Source organism: Lampris incognitus, chromosome 5 (assembly GCF_029633865.1).
Source record: "Lampris incognitus isolate fLamInc1 chromosome 5, fLamInc1.hap2, whole genome shotgun sequence".
In the NCBI taxonomy this organism is placed as follows: Eukaryota; Metazoa; Chordata; class Actinopteri; order Lampriformes; family Lampridae; genus Lampris; species Lampris incognitus.
In genome coordinates, this window is record NC_079215.1 from 361,992 (window position 1) to 384,401 (window position 22,410).

General features: G+C 46.0%; 1 protein-coding gene across 1 annotated transcript in view; it reads right to left on the bottom strand.

The window, feature by feature from the left end:
* LOC130112799 (zeta-sarcoglycan) overlaps positions 1–22,410 on the bottom strand; it is a 605,973-nt gene that overhangs the window by 220,732 nt on the left and 362,831 nt on the right. The window contains exon 4 of the mRNA XM_056280290.1: positions 19,685–19,807. Within this exon, the coding sequence (XP_056136265.1) occupies positions 19,685–19,807 (123 nt within the window). The remainder of the gene's footprint in view (positions 1–19,684; positions 19,808–22,410) is intronic.

Consider the following 22,410-nt stretch of genomic DNA (forward strand, 5'->3'; position numbering starts at 1 on the left):
CACATAAACCTTTGAAGCTTGAATCTTAAAATCATATTTTGAGCCGGCACATTGGCATATGTTCAGCTACCAGATAAAAGTTACACAGCCCGGGACGTCCAGACAGAGTAGCGGTCTATTCTGTTGCTTACCAACACGGGCATTGCCGGTTCGAATCCCCGTGTTACTTCTTCCAGCTTGGTCGGGCGTCCCTACAGACACAATTGGCTGTGTCTGCAGCTGGGAAGCCGGATGTGTATGTGTCCTGGTCGCTGCACTAGCGCCTCCTATGGTCGGTCGGGGCGCCTCTTCGGGGAGGGGCAGGGGGGAATAGCGTGATCCTCCCACGCGCTATGTCCCTCTGGTGAAACTCCTCACTGTCAGGTGAAAAGAAGCGGCTGGTGGCTCCACATGTATGGGAGGAGGCATGTGGTAGTCTGCAGCCCACCCCAAATCAGCAGAGGGGGTGGAGCTGAGACCGGGACAGCTCAGAAGAGTGGGGTAGTCGGCCAAGTACAAATGGGGAGAAAAAAAAGAAAAGGGGAAAAAAACATCTCTCTCTCTTGCCTGCTCTCTCATCCTACCACTAACCTTGCCCTGTTGCTATGCAGGACCTGTGTGGCAGCTGTAAAAGTCATCAGTTTGATCCTGATAGTCCTGTCAACGGTACCAAATGCAATGAGAACGTCAGTACTCGGCTGCACTGTGTGGGAACGCCAAAACATCCATTTGTGCTGGAAAGATATAGTCGACCTATTGCCACTCATAGCTGCTATGGAAATGCCTGTTGGGGCAAAGGCCTGTATGGTAGGTATCTATTGTGATCACTTTGTACCAGAAGCTTTGTTAGTATGTGCCTGCTTCATAGCACAGGGACTGTATTGAGGTGGAAACGTGTGGACGGTGCTACACCTGCAATGTGGTTACGGAAAATATCGTCCTGCTTTCCTTTGGAGAAATCCCTGAATATTTGATGTTGAGGGTGGGTGTGGGGGGAGGAGGGTGTTGGTAAATGTCAATGTATGTATGACTGCCTGTTCTTTCCATGCCAAATACCAGTAAATAGGATGTCAAAACAGCTTGCCGTGTGTCTCTGCAGCTTGGCCTTGGTTGTGTCTCTCCCTGTCCTGCTCAGCCCGCTTATTTCTGCAGCAGGAGCACATAAACACTCAACTGAAGCCAATGGACATGGCGGCCTGTGGACCATTCTGTATGTTTCCCTTCCTTCCTCCACCCACAGTTGACATAGAGGTGACCTTTCTCCTCTAATGAACAGTGTCCTTCTCTTAAACCTTCTCACTCTTTGCACTTCTTCTCCAACTCCTCCACGCACACTTTCCACCAGTTGGTTTCTTCACACCAGTGCCCGTGAAATGCTCCAACTGAAGAGGTCCTGAGACGAGTCGTGCTGGGTGTCAGATGTGCTGGGACAGCAGCTCGTATACTTGCTTTGCTACAAAGCAGGCAGGGTTTTGTTCTGTTTTTCGTTCTTTGTCCTCCTCCAGTGACCATCACATCCTGTCAAACGGACACCTCCGCAGCAGGGGCTGTGAAGGACCGGTCCAAACCTTCTGCAAAACAATCCCAAGGACATGACTTCAAGGCTGAGTGTTGTAAGTGGTGGAGTTTCCTCTTTTCTTCTAGTACCTTCTTTCTTACCCATCCTTACACACACACACACACACACACACACCCTTTTCTCAGACACAAAGACTTTTGACATGGAGCAGTGCATCATGTTAAGCATGTTGTGTGCCTGTGTGTCTTTGGTCATGTGGTCACGTGGAATTGGAAATAGCATGTAATAGTGTGTCTGTGGTCATGTGGTCATGTGGTATTGGAGATAACAGTGTGTAATAGTGTGTCTGTGGTCATGTGGTATTGGAGATAACAGTGTGTAATAGTGTGTCTGTGGTCATGTGGTCATGTGGTATTGGAGATAACAGTGTGTAATAGTGTGTCTGTGGTCATGTGGTATTGGAGATAACAGTGTGTAATAGTGTGTCTGTGGTCATGTGGTCATGTGGTATTGGAGATAACAGTGTGTAATAGTGTGTCTGTGGTCATGTGGTATTGGAGATAACAGTGTGTAATAGTGTGTCTGTGGTCATGTGGTCATGTGGTATTGGACATAACAGTGTGTAATAGCGTGTCTATGGTCATGTGGAGATAGGAGTGCTTAATAGTGTGTCTGTGGTCATGTTTAGATAGGAGTGTGTAATAGTGTGTCTGTAGTCATGTGGAGATAGGAGTGTGTAATAGTGTGTCTTTGGTCGTGGAGATAGGAGTGTGTAATAGTGTGTCTGTGGTCATGTTTAGATAGGGTTGTGTAACAGTGTGTCTGTTGTCATGTGGAGATAGGAGAGTGTAATAGTGTGTCTGTGGTCACGTGGTGTTGAGATAACAGTGTGTAATAGCATGTCTGTGGTCATGTGCAGATATGAGTGTGTAATAGTGTGTCTGTGGTCATGTGGGGATAGGAGTGTGTAATCGTGTGTCTGGGGTCATGTGGCCACGTGGTATTGGAGATAACATTGTGTAACAGTGTGTCTGTGGTCATGTGGAGATAGTAGTGTGTAATAGAGTGTCTGTAGTCATGTGGAGATAGGAGTGTGTAACAGTGTGTCTGTGGTCATGTGGAGATAGGAGTGTGTAACAGTGTGTCTGTGGTCATGTGGAGATAGGAGTGTGTAACAGTGTGTCTGTGCTCATGTGGAGATAGGAGTGTGTAACAGTGTGTCTGTGGTCATGTGGAGATAGGAGTGTGTAACAGTGTGTCTGTGGTCATGTGGAGATAGGAGTGTGTAATAGTGTGTCTGCGGTCATGTGGATATAGGAGTGTGTAATAGTGTGTCTGCGGTCATGTGGAGATAGGAGTGTGTAATAGTGTGTTTGCGGTCATGTGGAGATAGGAGTGTGTAATAGTGTGTCTGCGGTCATGTGGAGATAGGAGTGTGTAACAGTGTGTCTGCGGTCATGTGGAGATAGGAGTGTGTAACAGTGTGTCTGTGGTCATGTGGAGATAGGAGTGTGTAACAGTGTGTCTGTGGTCATGTGGAGATAGGAGTGTGTAATAGTGTGTCTGTGGTCATGTGGAGATAGGAGTGTGTAACAGTGTGTCTGTGGTCATGTGGAGATAGGAGTGTGTAACAGTGTGTCTGTGGTCATGTGGAGATAGGAGTGTGTAACAGTGTGTCTGTGGTCATGTGGAGATAGGAGTGTGTAACAGTGTGTCTGTGGTCATGTGGAGATAGGAGTGTGTAACAGTGTGTCTGTGGTCATGTGGAGATAGGAGTGTGTAACAGTGTGTCTGTGGTCATGTGGAGATAGGAGTGTGTAACAGTGTGTCTGTGGTCATGTGGAGATAGGAGTGTGTAACAGTGTGTCTGTGGTCATGTGGAGATAGGAGTGTGTAACAGTGTGTCTGTGGTCACGTGGAGATAAGAGTGTGTAATAGTGTGTCTGTGGTCACGTGGAGATAGGAGTGTGTAATAGTGTGTCTTTGGTCATGCGGAGACAGGAGTGTGTAATAGTGTGTCTGTGGTCATGCGGAGATAGGAGTGTGTAATAGTGTGTCTGTGGTCATTTGGAGATAGGAGTGTGTAATAGTGTGTCTGTGGTCATGTGGAGATAGGAGTGTGTAATAGTGTGTCTGTGGTCATGTGGAGATAGGAGTGTGTAATAGTGTGTCTGTGGTCATGTGGAGATAGGAGTGTGTAATAGTGTGTCTGTGGTCATGTGGAGATAGGAGTGTGTAATAGTGTGTCTGTGGTCATGTGGAGATAGGAGTGTGTAATAGTGTGTCTGTGGTCATGTGGAGATAGTAGTGTGTAATAGAGTGTCTGTGGTCATGTGGAGATAGGAGTGTGTAATAGTGTGTTTGCGGTCATGTGGAGATAGGAGTGTGTAATAGTGTGTCTGCGGTCATGTGGAGATAGGAGTGTGTAACAGTGTGTCTGCGGTCATGTGGAGATAGGAGTGTGTAACAGTGTGTCTGTGGTCATGTGGAGATAGGAGTGTGTAACAGTGTGTCTGTGGTCATGTGGAGATAGGAGTGTGTAATAGTGTGTCTGTGGTCATGTGGAGATAGGAGTGTGTAATAGTGTGTCTGTGGTCATGTGGAGATAGGAGTGTGTAATAGTGTGTCTGTGGTCATGTGGAGATAGAAGTGTGTAATAGTGTGTCTGTGGTCATGTGGAGATAGGAGTGTGTAATAGTGTGTCTGTGGTCATGTGGAGATAGGAGTGTGTAATAGTGTGTCTGTGGTCATGTGGAGATAGGAGTGTGTAACAGTGTGTCTGTGGTCATGTGGAGATAGGAGTGTGTAACAGTGTGTCTGTGGTCATGTGGAGATAGGAGTGTGTAATAGTGTGTCTGTGGTCATGTGGAGACAGGAGTGTGTAACAGTGTGTCTGTGGTCATGTGGAGATAAGAGTGTGTAATAGTGTGTCTGTGGTCATGTGGAGATAGGAGTGTGTAATAGTGTGTCTGTGGTCATGTGGAGATAGGAGTGTGTAACAGTGTGTCTGTGGTCATGTGGAGATAGGAGTGTGTAACAGTGTGTCTGTGGTCATGTGGAGATAGGAGTGTGTAACAGTGTGTCTGTGGTCATGTGGAGATAGGAGTGTGTAACAGTGTGTCTGTGGTCATGTGGAGATAGGAGTGTGTAACAGTGTGTCTGTGGTCATGTGGAGATAGGAGTGTGTAACAGTGTGTCTGTGGTCATGTGGAGATAGGAGTGTGTAACAGTGTGTCTGTGGTCACGTGGAGATAAGAGTGTGTAATAGTGTTTCTGTGGTCACGTGGAGATAGGAGTGTGTAATAGTGTGTCTTTGGTCATGCGGAGACAGGAGTGTGTAATAGTGTGTCTGTGGTCATGTGGAGATAGGAGTGTGTAATAGTGTGTCTGTGGTCATTTGGAGATAGGAGTGTGTAATAGTGTGTCTGTGGTCATGTGGAGATAGGAGTGTGTAATAGTGTGTCTGTGGTCATGTGGAGATAGGAGTGTGTAATAGTGTGTCTGTGGTCATGTGGAGATAGGAGTGTGTAATAGTGTGTCTGTGGTCATGTGGAGATAGGAGTGTGTAATAGTGTGTCTGTGGTCATGTGGAGATAGGAGTGTGTAATAGTGTGTCTGTGGTCATGTGGAGATAGTAGTGTGTGATAGAGTGTCTGTGGTCATGTGGAGATAGGAGTGTGTAATAGTGTGTCTGTGGTCATGTGGAGATAGGACTGTGTAATAGTGTGTCTGTAGTCATGTGGAGTAAGGAGTGTGTAATAGCGTATCTGTGGTCATGTGGAGATAGGAGTGTGTAATAGTGTGTCTGTGGTCATGTGGAGATAAGAGTCTGTAACAGTGTGTCTGTGGTCATGTGGAGATAGGAGTGTGTAACAGTGTGTCTGTGGTCATGTGGAGATAGGAGTGTGTAATAGTGTGTCTGTGGTCATGTGGAGATAGGAGTGTGTAATAGTGTGTCTGTGGTCATGTGGAGATAGGAGTGTGTAATAGTGTGTCTGTGGTCATGTGGGGTAGGAGTGTTTAATAGTGTGTCTGTGGTCATGTGGGGTAGGAGTGTTTAATAGTGTGTCTGTGGTCATGTGGAGATAGGAGTGTGTAATAGATGAAAGGACATGTTACGTTTATAAGTCCGTGCTCCCTCTTTCTTTTCATCACTCTCTTTTCCGCAGCTTTTTCTCCTTTCTTCCTCCCCCCCTCCTCATTTTGTTCTTCATCAAACATTTCTAGTAAGTGATAGCATCCATCACCTCTAGACCTCCACCTCTTCACCTTCTCCATTCATCCTTCACTCCTTTGCTCTTTCGGAGTGCCTGTAATAGACTCATTCCCCCAATTACCCAGCTGGAGAGCACAGCTTTCTCTGTGTGTGTGTGTGTGTGTGTGTGTTTGTATGTGTGTTAATGGGTGGGTGGGGGCATCAGTACTCAAGCAGGCAGAGAAGGTAGACACACACACTCACACACACAGCTGACTAGCCCTTGCCTTCTTCCACTTGACCGCGTCTCAACCTCGTTAAATCAGAGCGAGGGAGAGAGAGGGAGAGAGAGAGAGAGAGAGAGAGAGAGAGAGAGAGAGAGAGAGAGAGAGAGAGAGAGAGAGAGAGAGAGAGAGAGAGAGAGAGAGAGAGAGAGAGAGACAGAGACAGTGACAGAGACAGAGGGGCACTTCCTATCTAAATGTGAAAAATGTGAAAAGCAGCGCCGGGCTTTTGTCCAGGAGCTGGAACATGTGACTCCAGAGTAGCAGGACATGGAGGACGCAGGTAAGCTGCGGGGGGTCCTGGGAGGGGGGCCGCGGCGAGCATTGCAGCAAGATTTATATTATCCTGCCACAACCTGAGAGACAATGGGGGACGGCACCTATTGCTACTGTTGTTGTTTGATATCATAATCATTGTTGTTGTTGCTGTTATTATCATAATCATTGTTGTGTTGTGTTGTTGTTGTTTTACATGCTTTGGTAATATGTACACAAACGTATGTCATGCCAACAAAGCACATATTGAATTGAATTGAATTGAGAGAGAGACAAAAATTACAGTTGCTCGAATGCACTATAAAAGACAACCAAAACCCACTGGATTTTCCAATAACACAAGAAGAATTGGCACAGGAGCTCAAATCCTTAAAACCCAATAAAGCTTGTGGCCTTGACAGCATGAGAAGTGAGATGCTTAAAAACAGCACACCTGAGCTGCAAAGGGCAGTACTCAAGTTGTTCACCATCCTTCTAAGTTTGGGATATTTTCCTATCACCTGGAGCAAAGGGCTTATAACTCATATTCATAAAAATGGAGACAAATTGGATCCTAATAATTTCAGAGGCATTTGTGTGAGCAGTAGTCTGGGGAAGGTGTTTAATAGCATTTTGAACAATGGAATTCTAACCCTCCTTAACGAACACAATGTCCTGAGCAAAGGTCAAATTGGCTTCCTCCCAAATCACCGGACTACGGACCATATTTACACCCTACACACCCTCATAAATGAAAATGTGAACATACTCAACATAAAAACAAATTATTCACTTGTTTTATCGACTTCAAAAAAGCATTTGATTCTATTTGGCATTACGGATTGTTCTACAAATTAATGGAAAGTGGTGTAGGGGGAAAAACATATGATATCATAAAATCAATGTACTCGGGAGCTAAGTGTGGAATCAAAATAGGATCCAAAAGAACTCACTATATCCCTCAGGAGTGCGGAGTGAGACAGGGCTGCCCTTTAAGCCCAACTCTGTTTAACTTGTATATCAGTGAGTTGGCAACTATGGTGGAAAACTCACCAGCAACTGGACTCACTCTGCAAGACAGTGAGGTCAAATTCCTGCTCTATGCGGATGACCTGGTCCTTCTTCCACCATCGGAGGAAGGACTCCAGACTCAATTAGACATTCTTCAAAAGTTTTGTCAGACCTCGGCCCTGACAGTTAACATGAGTAAAACTAAAATAATGATATTTCAGAAAAGATCCAGATATCAGCGAAGACAGCACATATCTAGATCAGGACTAAATGAAATTGAGAATACATTTAATTATACCTACCTAGGCCTTAGAATCAATTCTAGAGGAACTTTCAACATGGCAGTGAATGAACCAAGAGACAAGGCACGCAGGGCTCTACTTGCCATAAAAAGACAAATCCCTTTTGAATTTCCAATTAGAATCTGGTTAAAAATATTTGAATCAGTCATAGAACCAATTGCCTTTTATGGCAGTGAAGTATGGGGTCCACTTGCAAGTCAAGAACTAGATAAATGGGAAAAACACCCAATTGAGATCCTGCATGTTGAATTCTGTAAAAACATTCTTAAAGTCCATCGGCACACCACAAACAATGCATGCAGGGCAGAACGAGGCCAATATCCTCTTCTGATCAAAATTTAAAAAAGAGCAATCAAATTCTGGAAACATCTAACATTCAGCGACCCACACTCTTTCCATTATAAAGCCTTGCAATACCAAGAGTTGAGCAAAGATAAGAACTCTCTTACCAACCTGGTCTTCGGCCATCATGTTCCGCTAACACATACCAACACTTTAGAGGCACAAGACCAGGTCCAAACTACACAACATATTCGGCTTCAACAAATTCCCTCAAACCTAAAAGACAATTATTATGAATATTGGCAATCTAAAACAAAATCCCAAAGCAAGATGTAGCGCTATTTGGCCCTAGACAGAGAGTACATATTAGCAGATTACCTCATTCAAATAAAAGAAACAAATTTGAGAAACATACTGACGAAATACAGACTCAGTGAGCATCGCCATAGAAACAGACTCAGTGAGCATCGCCATAGAAACAGATTCAGTGAGCATCGCCATAGAAACAGACTCAGTGAGCATCGCGTAGCAGTAGAAACAGGCAGACATAAAAAGACCCGGATGCCAAAACGTTTCTGTCAACAGTGTGAAGACAATGTTGTCGAGACAGAGCTGCACTTTTTAGCTGAATGCAAGACATTCTGGGAAATCCGCCATTACTACTTCCAGAAACTTGAGGAGAGACACCCCAAATTCTCTGCCCTGCCGAACCCCAGAAAACTGCCCCACATACTAGGTGAAAACAGAGACAGCTGTACTGTGACACCCCAAATTCATGGTCCTGCCGAACCCCAGAAAACTGCCCTACATACTAGGTGACACAGAGACAGCTGTACTGTGGCTGCACAGTATGTTCTAGTCTGCCACCGTCTGAGGGACAGTGAGTGATACCCCGTACTCCTTCCCAACGGGGAGGACCGGGACAACACTCGGACACACACACACACACACACACACCCACACACACAGTCACATACACACACACGCACACACACACACACACACACACACACAGACAGCCCCCCCGAACACACACACACACACACACACACACACACACACACACACACACACAAACACAGACAGCCCCCCCAGACACACAGTCACATGCACACACACACTCCACACTCTCTCTCTCTCACACACACACACAAACTTGCTTGCTGGTTGTCCATGGTGCCCGATGATGACCATCTTCTTCTATCTGTGGGTCCTTTGAGGACTCAGATAGCAGAAGATACCTGTGCAGCAGAGATGGTTTTTAAAGTGGCATGGGGGGTGGGGCGCCTCTCCCAATGCCACATGACTTGATTGTAGAGGAGATGGTTCCGATGGCAAGGGGGATCCCTAGACGACCGGCACCTCCACACAACTGCAGGGGACTGCCGGAAATCCAGTTTTTCGGAAACCGCCTCGAAGCGTGCCGCCACAGCTTGCTTTTCTGTTGGGTTGAGCTCCCTTAGCCTTATGTCTTCCAGACTCACCCACAAGGCAGCGGGGCAGTGGTTGATAGGTGCCAGGGCGTGTCCACCAGGGTGGGCCTGCACACCATATCTCTGGGGCCCACTGCTGCTCCGAGATCCCCTGCCAAGTTAGCCTGGGGCCGCAAGACCCCAGTTACCATGTGTGGCCACGGGGAGGCCTGGCAGGAGTCTTGGTGAAGGAGAGGCTATGTACTGGCAAGGGAAGCCTTACACGCTAGGACGCTTCCCTATTGGCCACAGAGGCTAGCCAGCGGCAGCAAGCTAAGGGCAGGAGTCTAGGTGAAGGAGAGGCTATGTACTGGCAAGGGAAGGCTTACACACTAGCATGCTTCCCTATTCGCCACAGAGGCTAGCCAGCGGCAGCAAGCTAAGGGCAGGAGTCTTGGTGAAGGAGAGGCTATGTACTGGCAAGGGAAGGCTTACACGCTAGGACGCTTCCCTATTGGCCACAGAGGCTAGCCAGCGGCAGCAAGCTAAGGGCAGGAGGGACACAAGCGGGTTGGAAGAACACATGCACCTTCCCTCCAACTACACACTGCTGCACTAGACGCATCACAACACCCTGTGTGTATGTACACACACAGACACACACACAAACTCACACACATACACACACACACACACACACACACACACACACACATACACACACAAACTCACACGCATACACACGCATACACACACACACAAACTCACACACACACACACACACACACACACACACACACACACACACACACACACACACTCACAGGGCCACACAGACAATGGCAGAAAGATTGTTATTGCATGTGTTGATGTATATGTGTTCTGTATTGTATACTGTTCTTGTCCTTGATGTGAACACACTCTCTCTCACACACACACACACACACACACACACACACATACTCTCTCACACACACACACACACACACACACACACACACATGCAGAGACTGACAAATTCACACACATGCACTCACACAGGATCTTGCTGCCATGATGTAGTAGCTGTGTAAGTTGTTGTACTGCTTGTGTTGGTGTGTATGTGTTGTGTGTTGCTGCACCGTTGTTGTCTTTTATGTGAAAATGCGTCACAATACACATACATGGATATTTGTCATGCTGATAAAAGCACATTTGAATTTGAGAGAGAGAGAGAGAGAGAGAGAGAGAGAGAGAGAGGACACACGAGATGAGCTCTTAAAAAATATATCAAACATTGGGTCTCTATTGAGACAGAGAATTTAGAAAAGAGTCTAAAAGAAGAAGACGTGGTAAATCGTTTTCCTAACAGAAAATCCTCCTTTAACCCGACAAGGAAACCAAGTTTTTAGATTAAATCTGCACGGAAGAGTTCGCTAACAGCTTGTTAGCCGGCTAACCTGCTAGCCAACCGTAAAGCAAAACAACTCAACAACTAACGTGGCCTGGTCTAACGTGGCCTGGTCTAAAGTGACCTGGTCTAACGTGGCCTGGTCTAACGTGGCCTGGTCTAACGTGACCTGGTCTAACATGGCCTGGTCTAACGTGACCTGGTCAAACGTGACCTGGTCTAACGCGACCTGGTCTAACGCGACTTGATCAAACGTGGCCTGGTCTAACGTCACCTGGTCAAACGTGGCCTGGTCTAACGTGACCTGGTCTAACGTGACCTGGTCTAACGTGGCCTGGTCTAACGTGACCTGGTCTAATGTGACCTGGTCTAATGTGACCTGGTCTAACGTGACCTGGTCTAACGTGACCTGGTCAAACGTGGCCTGGTCTAACGTGGCCTGGTCTAACGTGACCTAGTCTGATGTGACCTGGTCTAACGTGACCTGGTCTAACGTGACCTGGCCTAACGTGGCCTGGTCTAACGTGACCTGGTCTAACGTGACCTGGTCAAACGTGGCCTGGTCTAACGTGGCCTGGTCTAACGTGACCTAGTCTGATGTGACCTGGTCTAACGTGACCTGGTCTAACGTGACCTGGCCTAACGTGACCTGGTCTAACGTCAACTGGTCTAATGTGACCTGGTCTAACGTGGCCTGGTCAAACGTGGCCTGGTCTAACGTGACCTGGTCTAACGTGACCTGGTCTAACGTGGCCTGGTCAAACGTGACCTGGTCTAACGTGACCTGGTCTAACGTCAACTGGTCTAACGTGGCCTGGTCAAACGTGGCCTGGTCTAACGTGGCCTGGTCTAACGTGACCTAGTCTGATGTGACCTGGTCTAACGTGACCTGGTCTAACGTGACCTGGCCTAACGTGACCTGGTCTAACGTGACCTGGTCTAACGTGGCTTGGTCAAACATGGCTTGGTCAAACATGGCCTGGTCTAACGTGACCTGGTCTAACGTGACCTGGTCTAACGTGGCCTGGTCAAACGTGGCCTGGTCTAACGTGACCTGGTCTAACGTGACCTGGTCTAACGTGGCCTGGTCAAACGTGACCTGGTCTAACGTGACCTGGTCTAACGTCAACTGGTCTAACGTGGCCTGGTCAAACGTCGCCTGGTCTAACGTGGCCTGGTCTAACGTGACTTAGTCTGATGTGACCTGGTCTAACGTGACCTGGTCTAACGTGACCTGGTCTAACGTGACCTGGTCTAACGTGGCCTGGTCTAACGTGACCTGGTCTAACGTGGCCTGGTCTAACGTGACCTGGTCTAACGTGACCTGTTCTAACGTGGCCTGGTCAAACGTGACCTGGTCTAACGTGACCTGGTCAAACGTGACCTGGTCTAACGTCAACTGGTCTAACGTGGCCTGGTCTAACATGACCTGGTCTAACGCGACCTGGTCTAACGCGGCCTGGTCTAACGCGACCTGGTCTAACGCGGCCTGGTCTAACGCGACCTGGTCTAACGCGGCCTGGTCTAACGCGGCCTGGTCTAACGTGGCCTGGTCTAACGCGGCCTGGTCTAACGCGACCTGGTCAAACGCGACCTGGTCTAACGCGACCTGGTCTAACGCGGCCTGGTCTAACGCGGCCTTGTCTAATGTGACCTGGTCTAACATCACCTGGTCTAACGTGGCCTGGTCTAACGTGACCTGGTCTAACGTGGCCTGGTCTAACGTGACCTGGTCTAACGTCACCTGGTCTAACGTCACCTGGTCTAACGTTACGGATCCAACCCGAAGAAACACGCCACCTGCCGACGCAGAGGGAAAGGGAGGACACGTACAGTTGAATCTGATGTGCATAAAAACGAAACATAAGAACCGCAACGTAGGACCGGAAGTAATCTAAATTAGCTAACGTTAGCCAGCAAAACAAAACAATAAACCGTTGGTGGTGGTAAATATTACCGGTCGTCATGGAAACCAAGCCAACTGAAGCTAGTGTCATGAATTACCCGGTGGACTGCAAGAGCACGCAGGCTAGGAAGACACACAAGGAGAAAGTGTTAAACGACAACCCAGACACGCTATACGTGGACTTTATCTGTATGCTTGGAAAACTACTAACACACAACTTAATCTTCCACACCACACAACTGTCAGCATGGAAAGCTGCCATCTGCCAACACTATAAACACGTATTTAAAGAGGGAATCGGCCGTGGAGGACGGTTCCCAGTGTGCACGGATAAAAATCTGGACACCGATAATGCGACACTGACCATCACATACTACACTAAAGGAGCTATACTGCTACACACATACTACACTAAAGGAGCTATACTGCTACACACATACTACACATACTACACTAAAGGAGCTATACTGCTACACACATACTACACATACTACACTAAAGGAGCTATACTGCTACACACATACTACACATACTACACTAAAGGAGCTATACTGCTACACACATACTACACATACTACACTAAAGGAACTATACTGCTACACACATACTACACATACTACACTTAAGGAACTATACTGCTACACACATACTACACATACTACACTTAAGGAACTATACTGCTACACACATACTACACATACTACACTAAAGGAACTATACTGCTACACACATACTACACATACTACACTAAAGGAACTATACTGCTACACACATACTACACATACTACACTAAAGGAACTATACTGCTACACACATACTACACATACTACACTAAAGGAACTACACATACTACACAAATACTACACATACTACACTAAAGGAACTATACTGCTACAGGGAAACGAGGAGAGCCTGAACTCTTTTGAAGAGATGTTCCTTCTGCTTAAGACAGAGGTAGACAACCACAGAGACAGTGACACGGCTGAGGACCAGCTACCTACAGAGCCCCCACAACACGCAGCAGCCCCTCCCCCTCCCCCTTCTGACAATGAGCCCCCACAACACGCAGCAGCCCCTCCCCCTCCCCCTTCCCACTCTCTCTCTGCCACTGACAGGCAGCTGAGGGAGAGTCTGGCCCTGCTGGAACTGGACTTTGTCGAGTTTAGGGAGTTCACCCAGGCCAGGCTTTCTGACACCACCACCAGCTCCATCCAGCAGCTAAGGGAGGAGGTGGAACAGCTGAGAACAGAGAACAGACTGACTGTCTTAGAGCTACAAGAGACCATGAAGCAGCTACAGGTGGAAAACCAAAACCTCCATTCCCAAGTAGCCCAACTAGAGAAGGAGGCGATACTGAAAGAGAGGAACCTCATGAAACAGATGGAGGATCTTAGGACAGAGCTCCAAGAGAACACCAAGGCCAGGGCTTCAGTCTCCCAAAACAATGCCACTAACACCCATACAGACCATCACACCTCCCCTGACACTAAAACAACCAACAAACATGATACAGAGACCACTCACACAGACACACAGACACCCCTCACACAAAGCACACAACCCCCGCCACCCAACCAACCTCCTCCCACCAAGACAAACAAACAGCGCCCACACGTAGCCCTGCTTATGGACTCAAACCAGAAGTTCATGGACCCTCAGAAACTGTTCCCCGGATATCACGTGACAGCAAAACGATGCAGCACTACTGGCCATGCACTACAGCTCCTGAACAAGGAATCTCTTGGGAGCCCACAATGCATCATCATCCACACCGGGACCAATGACCTGCACTATCTGCACAGTGACACGGCTGTGGCAGTGCGTAGAGTGGCAGAGAGAGCAAGTGGAGAATTCCCAGAGGCTCGGATCGTGGTGTCAACACTCCTGCCACGGCGTGACACCCCACCCCATATAATCCATGGAATCAACACAGACATCAGCAGAGGCTGCGCTGCTCTTCCCAATGTCCACCTGGCTCACCATTCAGGCATCAGCCTCCATCACCTCTACGACGGACTGCACCTTCACAAGGAAGGGGGCGGATTTTTGCGAGGACCCTAAAAGATGTTGTTTTGGGCCGCAACCCAACCACACCCACCTATCCTCCATCAGTAGGAGACTACAGACCAGAACCCTCCCACATCCCCAGATACCCCCCTTTCCCCCCCAGAGCACACAATACCTGGACCCCTCCCCCCCCCACAGCCCCATACTCCATACTCACCTTTGGACCGAAAGCCCTACACACACCCACACCTACGTGCTGCTTCCCCCAGGTCCAAGAAACCTGTGCACCCAACCCCTCCAAACAACAAACAGGCAACAACACTTGACAGAGCCTGTCCCCCACAGCACAGGCCACAAAGCTATGCTGCTGCAGTAGCCCAGCCCCCTCCCACACCCACCGCCCCAGCCAAGACCGAGCTGGGAGAGATAAAGGAGATGCTCCACACCCTTGTGCTCCAGACTCCTGCATGGCAGCATCTAGGGCGACCTCTACGTGCCATCAGATCTTAATGGGGTAACCACTTACACGGGGAAATCCTGAGTGTTGATTAGGCTCTGGTTGTGTATAATAATGCCCACAATATCGATAGTGAGGTATTTGGTAAGAGTTATCATGATATTTCATATATGTCTTCTACCACTGTAACTTGATAATTCTCTGTCTCACAAAAGAGACTCATTGTATATTTTCTTTTCATGCGTTCTTTTTCTGTCTCTTGTTGGAACATTCAGGGTCTCTTCTCATCTTCCTCTGGGATGAAGAGTAGAGACCCTGACTTCTTAAAAAACATCGAAAATGTCGACATAGTCATATTAACTGAAACCTGGTGTCGTGAAGACATAACCACCTACTGTCCCTCAGGTTACAAAGAAATAATTATTCCGTCAAATAAACTTAACTCAGTACATCGTGGACGAGACTCCGGAGGTATTTTGATTTGGTACAGAGGATGTTTAACCAACCACATTTCAAAAATTAAAATCGGAACATCCCACTGCTGACTAAAACTCAGCAATAAAATTGGCATATCAAACAAAGATATCTATCTCTGTGCTCTATATTCTCCCCCAATTGAATCTCCATATTATGATGAGGATTTCCTGAGTAACCTCCATGAAGAGGTAAGCCTTTCCCAGGCCCAGGGAAATGTGCTGCTGTGTGGAGATTTTAACGCAAGAACAGGTTCAATAAGTGATACCATTGACCCTCAGGGTAACAGACATGTGTTTGGTCAACATTCCCTGTACGTCTCACCAAGCCTCATTAAAAGGAGCTCCCTCGACTGTACTGTGAACAAGGCTGGTAAGGAGCTAGTACACCTCTGTCGCGCCTCTGGCCTGTACACACTTAATGGTAGGATCAGAGGAGACTCTTTGGGAAGGTTCACATGTTGTTCAGGTCTTGGAGCTAGTGTGGTTGACTATGCAATAACTGACATGGACCCCACCTCCTTCAACGCATTCACTGTCAGACAACACACTCCTCTTTCTGACCATAACCAAATTATGATTTTCTTCAAAACTATTAACCTGACTCAAATGCCTATAGAGGAGCCCAGCAAGCTGTTCAAAATTAATAAGACCTACAGATGGGCTGCAGACAGTGCAGAAAAATTTATCAATATCCTGAATTCATCCAAATTACTTAATATGATTACTAACTTCATTAACAAACCGTTTGAAACTAATAAGGACAATACCAACAAAGCTGTCAGTGACATCAATTGTATCTTTCAGACGGTAGCAAACATGGTCCTACCAAGGACCCACAACAGAAAAAAGAAACAATCTGAAAATGAAAAATGGTTTGACAACGATTGTAAAAATATAAGAAAAGAACTGCGTAAATTGTCAAACCTGAAACACTACCAACCTCAAGATATGGATATAAGAAAGAAATATAGTGAAACATTAACTCCATATAAACACACATTAAGAATGAAAAAACAAAGCCATGTAGATAGAACCCTACAGGAAATAGAACATTCCCTGAATCAAAACCAATTATAAAACAAACCAACATGAGGATAAATCAGCTATAAAACAAAGCAACATGGGGATAAATCAGACTATAAAACAAACCAACATGAGGATAAATCAGCTATAAAACAAACCAACATGAGGATAAATCAGCTGTAAAACAAACCAACATGAGGATAAATCAGCTATAAAACAAACCAACATGAGGATAAATCAGCTATAAAACAAACCCACATGAGGATAAATCAGCTGTAAAACAAACCAACATGAGGATAAATCAGCTATAAAACAAACCCACATGAGGATAAATCAGCTGTAAAACAAACCAACATGAGGATAAATCAGCTATAAAACAAAGCAAGAACAATTATCTGAAACATTGGAATGCTGAAATCAAAACTCAAAACAAACTAGAAGTCTATCGGGCCGTAAAAACAAGCTATGATTTGGAAGAACACCTCTTAACTGTCAGAGACAGGAAGCAGCGACAGACCCTCACCAAATACAGGCTCAGTGACCACAGTCTAGCCATTGAAAAGGGGAGACACAAAAAGACGTGGTTGGCAAAAGAGCATCGAACATGTGGTCAGTGCATGACAGATGAGGTGGAGGCAGAGGGGCACTTCCTCCTTAAATGTGACACATGTGAAAAGCAGCGCCGGGCTTTTGTCCAGGACCTGGAACATGTGACTCCAGAGTAGCAGGACATGGAGGACGCAGGTAAGCTGCGGGGGGTCCTGGGAGGGGGCCAGCGGCGAGCATTGCAGCAAGATCTATATTATCTTGACACAACCTGAGAGACAGTGGGGGACGGCACCTATTGCTACTGTTGCTGTTTAATATCATAATCATTGTTGTTGTTGCTGTTATTATTATAATCATTGTTGTGTTGCTGTTATTATTATAATCATTGTTGTTGTTGCTGTTATTATTATAATCATTGTTGTGTTGCTGTTATTATTATAATCATTGTTGTTGTTGCTGTTATTATTATAATCATTGTTGTGTTGCTGTTATTATTATAATCATTGTTGTGTTGCTGTTATTATTATAATCATTGCTGTTGTTGCTGTTATTATTATAATCATTGCTGTTGTTGCTGTTACTATTATAATCATTGCTGTTGTTGCTGTTATTATTATAATCATTGCTGTTGTTGCTGTTACTATTATAATCATTGTTGTTGTTGCTGTTATTATTATAATCACTGTTGTTGTTGTTGCTGTTATTATTATAATCATTGCTGTTGTTGCTGTTATTATTATAATCACTGTTGTTGTTGTTGCTGTTATTATTATAATCATTGTTGTTGTTGCTGTTATTATTATAATCATTGCTGTTGTTGCTGTTACTATTATAATCATTGTTGTTGTTGCTGTTATTATTATAATCATTGTTGTTGTTGCTGTTATTATTATAATCATTGCTGTTGTTGCTGTTATTATTATAATCACTGTTGTTGTTGTTGCTGTTATTATTATTATAATCATTGCTGTTGTTGCTGTTACTATTATAATCATTGTTGTTGTTGCTGTTATTATTATAATCATTGTTGTGTTGTGTTGTTGTTGTTTTACATGCTTTGGCAATATGTACACAAACGTATGTCATGCCAATAAAGCACATATTGAATTGAATTGAATTGAATTGAGAGAGATAGACAGAGAGAGAGAGAGAGAGAAAGACAGAGAGAGAGAGAGAGAGAGAGAGAGAGAGAGAGAGGAAATTAGTTTGAGGAGGAGAACTGGAGAAATAGTTGGGGTCCCTCTTTATCTTCCTCTGTCTCTCTCTTACTCCATCTCTCTTACTCCATCTGTTGCTCTCTTACGCCATCTGTCGCTCTCTTACTCCATCTGTCGCTCTCTTACTCCATCTGTGTCTCTCTTACTCCATCTCTCTTACTCCATCTGTCTCTCTCTTACTCCATCTGTCTCTCTCTTACTCCATCTGTCGCTCTCTTACTCCATCTGTCTCTCTCTTACTCCATCTGTCTCTCTCTTACTCCATCTGTCTCTCTCTTACGCCATCTGTTGCTCTCTTACGCCATCTGTCGCTCTCTTACTCCATCTGTCTCTCTCTTACTCCATCTGTGTCTCTCTTACTCCATCTCTCTTACTCCATCTGTCGCTCTCTTACTCCATCTGTCTCTCTCTTACTCCATTTGTCTCTCTCTTACTCCATCTGTCTCTCTTACTCCATCTGTCTCTCTCTTACTCCATCTGTCGCTCTCTTACTCCATCTGTCACTCTCTTACTCCATCTGTCTCTCTCTTACTCCATCTCTCTTACTCCATCTGTCCCTCTCTTACTCCATCTGTCCCTCTCTTACTCCATCTGTCCCTCTCTTACGCCATCTATCTCTCTCTTACTCCATCTGTCTCTCTCTTACTCCATCTGTCTCTCTCTTACTCCATCTGTGTCTCTCTTAGTCCATCTGTCGCACTGATTACAGTAAAGAAACTGACCGGCTTGTGGACTGCAGTCTTGGCCGGTTGTACCTGTCAATACTCAATGTGTGTGTGTGTGTGTGTGTGTGTGTGTGTGTGTGTGTGTGTGTGTGTGTGTGTCTTTAAACAGTGCACCTCTGCACTTGGCATGAGTGTGTGGTATTGACGCAGTGGGTCTGAAAACGACGCAACTTTCTGAATGTAATAATAGGCATGTTTGTGCTATGCATGCACTGTGTGCTGTGCATGTTTAGGCAGTTATGAAGCTGCCCTCATTTCTATTTGTCGCCCCTACCTCTGAGTCACAGGTAAGACACCTGTGACTCTCAGTTTCTTACCTGTGACTCTGAGTTTCTTACCTGTGACTCTGAGTTTCTTACCTGTGAGTCTGAGTTTCTCACCTGTGACTCTCAGTTTCTTACCTGTGACTCTGAGTTTCTTACCTGTGACTCTCAGTTTCTTACCTGTGACTCTGAGTTTCTTACCTGTGACTCTGAGTTTCTTACCTGTGACTCTGAGTTTCTTACCTGTGACTCTCAGTTTCTTACCTGTGACTCTGAGTTCCTTACCTGTGACTCTCAGTTTCTTACCTGTCACTCTCAGTTTCTTACCTGTGAGTCTGAGTTTCTCACCTGTGACTCTCAGTTTCTCACCTGTGACTCTCAGTTTCTTACCTGTGACTCTCAGTTTCTTACCTGTGACTCTCAGTTTCTTACCTGTGACTCTGAGTTTCTCGGTGCCGATGCTGATTTCCTGTTCATCGGCAGAGAAAAGGACTCTCTCCCCATCCGTGCTTCTGACCTCAAACCTCTGACACTGGGCTTCCACCATCTCAGATCCTGAGAGAGAGGGAAGGAGGGTTAGCTTCACACCAGGAGTAAATTATCAATGTGACAACCTCACAAACCCGGTTTCTCACTGCCTCATTCACAAAAGTATATTTAGTGTCATGTTTAGCTCGACCATCTGTGTAAATTTGGGGGGTCTTGACCCCTACAAAAATGTTTGTGTGTGTATGCAGCTGTAAGATGTTAAAGATTTTTTCTGTTTTTAATTAACTTGATAATCAGAATTGTTAAGAATTGGCAAAATCCCACAAAGCCATCTATTTTACCAAATCACTATGAAGCATCCAGTCAGGATATGGCATAAACAGTATGTAATGTGAGCAACAAACATGGATGTGCACTCAGTACTAGTCCTACTACCAGTCGTATACTGAAGGAAATGATCCATATCGTTCTGTTCACAACAAAGTCACACAACCACTGTGTAGGACTGTTTTAGATGTGTGTGTGTGTGTGTGTGTGTGTGTGTGTGTGTGTGTGTGTGTGTGTGTGTGTGTGTGTACATGAGAAAACAGGTGACGAAGGCCCAAATTAAAAAAAAAACCTTCTCAACACCTACAACTGTTTGAGGCGCTAGTGAGCAGATAACGGAGTGGGTGGGGTGTTAGGTGAGCTCTGCAGAAAATTTGATGTAACTTTTTTGTTTTTGCTGCCCTACACTGATAACAAGATACAGGAAAATCACCTAATGTACCTTAAAACTTTCCAAGTGGTTTTATTTTTTCATGTGAATGGTGAATAACCTGTGTAAATACAAGTACATGGGGAAGGCCATTGCTAGCAAGACAGGCGCTGACACGGTGCCATGCCATTGTTCTGATGGCCATTATTCCGAAATGCCAATAGTCCAAAAAATGGCCCCCTGGATCAAAAGCCCATTTGTCCTCCACCCTGTTATCCCGAGAACAAAGGCCCACTGCTCTGAGGGCCCTTTGCTCTGAAAATACTCCTCCCTGCATTCGTTGGTTCAGCGACTGCATGCGCTGTCCATGGTGCTGAATCTCCCTGCAGGTAGTTCGGTGACTGCCGGCCCTGTCTGTTGTACTGAATCTTCCTGCAGGTAGTTCAGTGACTGCCGGCCCTGTCTGTTGTACTGAATCTTCCTGCAGGTAGTTCAATGCCTGTCGGCCCTGTCCATGGTGCTGAATCCCCCTGCAGTTAGTTCAATGCCTGTCGGCCCTGTCCGTGGTGTTGAATCTCCCTGCAGTTAGTTTAGTGACTGCCGACCCTGTCCATTGCGCTGAATCGGCGGGGGTTTTGCCCCTATTAGGCAACCTTCTGGCCTTAAACCAAACGCCATTTCTAGCGATTTCACTGTCGCATACAAATTCACAATGTCACAGTAAAATCATTACAGTTTGACTTCAGCTGGTGCGCAGCCCCGTTACCAAAGTCGTTCGATGTAGGCTGATCAAAAACTCAGTCGGTAATGTTGTAATAGCCTACAGGTTTTTTGTCGTCTTCGCTGTTCGACAAAATCAAACATCTCATCTCATCTTCAGCCACTTTTCTGGGGTCGGGTCGCGGTGGCAGCAAGCTAAGTAAGCACTCCAGATGTCCCTCTCCCCAGCAACGCCCTCCAGCTCCTGCTGGGGGACTCCAAGGCGTTCCGAGGCCAGATTGGACATGTAGTCCCTCCAGCGCATTCTGGGTCTACATCAAGGGCTCGGCTCTTAACTTATTACACTCTTACCTCACCCAACAGAACTTTTTCTGTTGTTCTGGGTAACTCTACCTCCTCAGTGGCTCAGTTGAGTTGTGGTGTCCTTCAAGGCTCAGTTCTTGGCCCCCTTCTCTTCTCTACATACATGCTGCCCCTTGGCCAGGTCATTTAAAATCACCATGTGCCCTACCATTTTTATGCCGACGACACTCAGTTATACATGCCACTAAAACCCACAGATCCTGCGCCCTGTTAAATCTCACAGCTTGCCTCACCAACATTAAATCCTGGATGTCCAAAATGTTTCTTAAATTTAATGATGATAAGTCTGAGGTCATTCTGTTCAGTCCCAAAAATTCCATCAGTCCGTTTGTTACTAATCTTGGTGGTCTGTCAGGTAATCTTAAACAGGCTGCTAGGAATCTTGGGGTAATATTTGATGCCAACCCAAGTTTTGACAATCAAATTAAACATGTTGTTCAGTCATGCTTTTTCCAACTCAAGCTAATTTCCAAAATAAGGTCATTTTTATCAATTGCCGATTTGCAAAAAGCTATACACGCTTTTACCTTTTCTCGGCTTGACTACTGTAATGCACTTTATTCTGGTATCAGCTAGGGCTCCCTCCACCATCCGCAGTTGGTACAAAATGCTGCTGCTCGGCTCATTACAGGGACATGGAAGCATCACCATATCACTCCTGTGCTTTCCTCCCTACACTGGGTCCCTGTTATATTTCGAATTGATTTTAAAAACTGTACTGCTCACTTTTAAGGCTTTAAATGGTCTTGCTCCTTTATACATGTGTGATTTATTGACTTGGTATGTCCCCCCTCGACCATTAAGGTCTGCAGATGGAGCCCTGCTGGTTATTCCCAGGTCTCGGTTGGTTACAAAGGGTGATCGGGCTTTTGCTGTTAGAGCCCCCACA